The 4,662-nt window shown below is 43.1% G+C and overlaps 1 protein-coding gene across 1 annotated transcript; it reads right to left on the reverse strand.

Annotated features, from left to right (window-relative positions):
- Positions 1-1,948: 1,948 nt before the first annotated feature.
- Positions 1,949-3,718, reverse strand: LOC103769633 (membrane-associated transporter protein-like; the record flags this gene model as incomplete). Its single annotated transcript, XM_008936850.1, has 2 exons — positions 3,280-3,718; positions 1,949-2,172 (listed from the first exon to the last, which is right to left on the reverse strand). Coding segments are annotated over exons 1-2 (663 nt in total), but the record flags the coding sequence as incomplete, so codon positions are not given.
- Between the last annotated feature and the right edge of the window lie 944 nt (positions 3,719-4,662).

Below are 4,662 nucleotides of genomic sequence, written 5' to 3' on the forward strand. Positions count from 1 at the left end.
CTATGATTCTATGATTCTATGAAACTACATTTGCTTCACTTACAGAACATGGGACCTTGATTTCATTCTGAGCTTTCTGTACTTTTTTACCTTCTTGGGTCCAATTATGGCCCTCCTTCATTGTGTCCTATTGCATTTTACAGGGGACTGCATCCTTGCTTTTTTTTATGAAAAACAATTAAGCTGTTAATAACTTTTTGAAGAAAACCTACACTAGATTTTTGCACAGAGTGAATGTTTGAAATTTGAGGTCATTTTTGCATACTGTTTTCACAAAAAGCAACCACGATATGGAATGCAGTCTGAGTGTTGCATGTTGGATGTGTGCATTCTTCCTTCCACTTGTCCGAGTGCTCGTAAGTTTCACAACCGTGAAGCTATCAGGTTTTGTGTTCAAACTGAAGGCAAACTGGGGACCAAAATCTTGGAGATATTTAGTACAAAATGAAGGAAATAAATAAAGGAAACAAAATAAAACAGAGGCTAGGAAAGAAATGGGAAGATTGCTATCTGTTCCTACCAGGGACAGAACAATGAATAAAAAATGTAAATTGCAAGGAATTGTAAGGATATTAAGATTAGATTTTAGGGAAAACTGTGTAATGAGGCCAGTGAAGAGCTGGAACTGACTGCCTTGGGAGGGCTCCAGAACATCTATCAAGGTAGAATTTTAAGAACAGGCTAGTAACTACCCATCAGGAAGGGTTATGATACCAATGATCTTGCTACAGAGGCAACAAGGTATTGGACCAAATAACACAATCTTATTTGATGTAATTTGTCCCAAACTCTGTTTCACAGCTCAGTACTCATATTAGTACTCAGCTCAGTACTCAGTCTAGCTGACTCATATCAGTCAGCTAGATCTGTAGCTCCAAGTCTGGAATCAAGCCTTTTCAGTATCATCCAAGAAAAACTTGCAACTGGAGTTCTGCTGAAGGCAAGAAAATATATGAAGACTCTCCTCCCTCCCTGTCCAAACAAATGGTTGTTAAAAGATTTTACACCTCAGTTATCAGACAATACTGATAACATTCCCATGTGGCTTTAAGGTTCCCTTATAATGTGTGTCCCTGGACACAGCTATTTCATATGTCCAAAATTGGCCTGTTGTCAACAGCTTCTACACCTCCCTCCTCAACGAGAGTAACTGCCCCTGTGTCTACATGCCTCTACTCTTGGTCCGGCTCAGTAGCCACAAAAATCTGCATCACCACAGACTGAATGACTTCTCATCTAGTCTGCTTTTTGTCTAATCCTTTCACAGTGGCTGCTCTGGGACAGGGCTGGAAGATCCTCTAGATTCGTATGACAGGTACACAGCCTTATGCATCTCCCCCATGTGTTTTCCCAACACAGGGCACGAGCAGAGACAAACATTTCCTTCTGCAACTCAGCAACATTTCAAATGCATAACGGTGAATGAAGCTTACTTCATTTGCAAGAGTCTGGACTGAATCACTTGGACTTATTTTTTGAAAGCTGTGATATCCTGAATTTCGCACACAACTCCTGTTTCTATGCAGGAAGGCAGCACACACTGGAGTACTGCTAAAGAACGGAAGTAACTATCCTGGTTTATGCAGCTCTTGCTCAGTGTCAGATGCTGAGTCAAAAAATGTTATTTTTGTGTGCTATGGCAGGGAAACAAGTTATATCCCTCAACTTTCACTTCACCAAAAGCTTGGAAAAAATTCAGAACAAGATGAATAAACTCTACTTAAATTCTTAAAATAATTAATTGCTCTTACTTAAATCATGGCTATGTTGCTGTAAATGTTTATGCCTGCAGCCTTCTGGACCAGAATTCTTGTAGCAGCAATCACAAGTTGCTGTTCTGTGGAGTAGTGAAAACCCAGCAACAAAAGACTCGTGACTGAAGCGCGGGATCAGATGATCAGTTCATTCAAGATTAGAAATACACTGAGGATAAAATCCATGCAATTACCTTCCCCTCCTTTGAGAGGCAGGGAGGAAAAGAAGGGATCTGGGTACCTGTAAGGAGGGCGTGGTAATGCAGACCCTTCTCTTTATCCTGATGAGAGCAGACATCAAATAAATACGCTTTGATGGGGCCATCAATAAAATCAGCTGCAAAATCAAAAAGCACTACTCCCAGCATGGTAATGACTATTGCCCATGTCCGCTTCTTGTCTCTCTCATCGATGAAAGCTACAAAAAGAAAAACACCCTCATTCTGACAGCAACAGTGCCACATTCTGAAAAACCACGTTTTCTTTCCTGATACCTTCACACCTAAACAATGCTTAATTATGCAAGAGAGAGCAGTGATACCTGAATCACATCAGAGACGCAGGACAAGTGAGTCTGTAGTGCTGAGCTGTGCTCCATTGACTTACTGCCTTGAGCCAGCACAAGCTCAGAGTACTTCAGTCTCCACAATTAAGAGCATCACTTGCCTTAATCTACTCCTTGGCACCTCTGTGGAACACTCTGGTAGCCTAACACACACATTTTGTAGTACTTCTTTGTATTATTCTACTTGTCCCACCCTTCCATTGTTCTCGATAATCCAGATTTGACTGTAACATGTCTTTTTGGGCAAATGCATACATGTACATCCAACGCCAACGACACCCAGGAAGAGAGAACAGATCAATCCATAAAAATGCACACCTCCCTGCTCTGTCAAGCCATAATGGCAGCAACAACTTTTCATCAAGACTTTGAGAAGTGACATCTCAAACTGAAATACAACAGTATCCAGGGATGTCACGCCTATTTGATTTTGCACATTCCAAATTAAACAGTTTCCAAGGAGTTGCGGATTTCTATTCACCCGCATAACACAGTCCCAAGACAAGCCAGTGCTGCAATAATTAAAACATATCTATTTTGAACATCCATCCATCTAAAATAAGGAATAACAGATATTCAGTTCGGATGTGTATTATATCACACAAACAATATAATTATTTAACTTAAGGTAGATTTTAGTTCACAAAAACTTCCCTGGGCCTAAGCAGTACTTTACATATGAACTGATCAGGCAACCACACCAACATACAACATACTGTAATCACATGCACAACCTACGGAACACGGTGTACGGGGTACATGGCATGCAGCATTAGGATGGAACATACATGAGTATTTCAGTGTTCCCCATCTCCTTCAATGTAGCTCAGTAACAGGATACCCAATTTTAACAGTCCATTTTAGCAGAGAAAAAAAAAAAAAAGAACCCCCTCTTTTCTTTTTGAATCATAAGGCTAGGATGAGTTTTGTCTGTTAGCACAGTGTAAGCCCCTCACTCACCTGAGATGATCATGTCCCCATTGAGGTACAAAGTCATGCCTACCAGCATTATGATGCCCAGACCCAGAATGAAAGGTCGCCTCCTGCCCCAGCTACAGGTGCAGTGATCACTGGCTGAACCTACCACGGGCTGCAGCACGAAGCCCAGGATAGGGCTGATGAGCCACACCAGGCTGTAGAGGTTCTTGGGCAGCCCTACACTGAGCAGCACCGGTGTGACAAAGGCGGCCTCCACGGCATAGCAGAACTCCCGGCCGAACATCGCCATGCTGTGCATGATCAGCCTTCCCACCACTTGACTGCTCGGCACCACTGCTCCAGTCCTCATCGCAGCCTGCAGCCCAGCCTCCTCCTTCTCTCTGGTGCTGTCCATGTCGGCCTTGGCCCCCTCAGAAGGGGGGGGAAGCGCTCCGTAGAAACTTTCCTTCGTTAAGGTCATGGCTCGGGCTCTGCGCAGCGCTGTGGCGCGACGGTGCTGCCCGCTCCGGCTGACATGGAGCCCAGGTCATATGCTGGGTGGGATCGGCCTGGGCTGGGGGAGGAACTCACATACTTTCATGGCTCTGTGATCACAAGTTATGCAAGGAAGGGGGCGGGGAAGCATTTGTTAACACTAGCAGATCTGAGCTCTTGGGCGTCTGTAAACCTCACAGCTATCCACAACTAATGAATTGCTGCAGAAGCACGAAACACACATTAACAGTAGCATACATCACATGGGCAGGGCAGGACTAGCTTGATACAAAGCTATTCCTCCCATCTCTGTAAGACACCAAGAAATCTCAAGCCCTCATCCTTCCATTCAGCACACAACGTGAGCATCAGTGTTGATGCCCTGTCGATCAAACAGGTGGAAAAAAAAAACACTTTTATGTGTCTAGAAAAGGATTGCAATGCACATCATGAAGACAAGTAAGTGAACCTACCTATTGCCCTAGAGTATTAGTGGCAGATAAAAAGCTTGACAGAGTCTGTCAAACAGCAGCTGGTGAATTTGTATGTGCTTTTTGCTACCTTCAGGAAAACTTATTATTTTCTTGGCTTCTGAAAAACAAAGGGTATCAGGGTCACTTAGGGTTTTTTTTGAACAGTCTTACCTGACAAGAGAAGATGTTGAAAGAAATCTGTAGCGACCCACTGAAACTATAGCTCCCAGGTTAGCCACCTGAGGCAGCTGATTCAACCTATGCTTCAGTTAACATGAGTTTCTAAATGGACTTCAGCAATTTTGGGGTCAAAACTTGTATGTACTGGAGATTAAATTTGACAGTGTTTACTGTTCTCCAACACAATCAGATGTATTTGGGACTCAGAAATCTGTCAAATCTTACTGCAAAGGTGTGTACTAATCAGTAATTTACATCATAGTGATTATCAGCAGGA

The sequence above is a fragment of the Merops nubicus genome, unplaced genomic scaffold (genome assembly GCF_000691845.1).
Source record: "Merops nubicus isolate BGI_N331 unplaced genomic scaffold, ASM69184v1 scaffold53553, whole genome shotgun sequence".
NCBI classification, from domain to species: domain Eukaryota; kingdom Metazoa; phylum Chordata; class Aves; order Coraciiformes; family Meropidae; genus Merops; species Merops nubicus.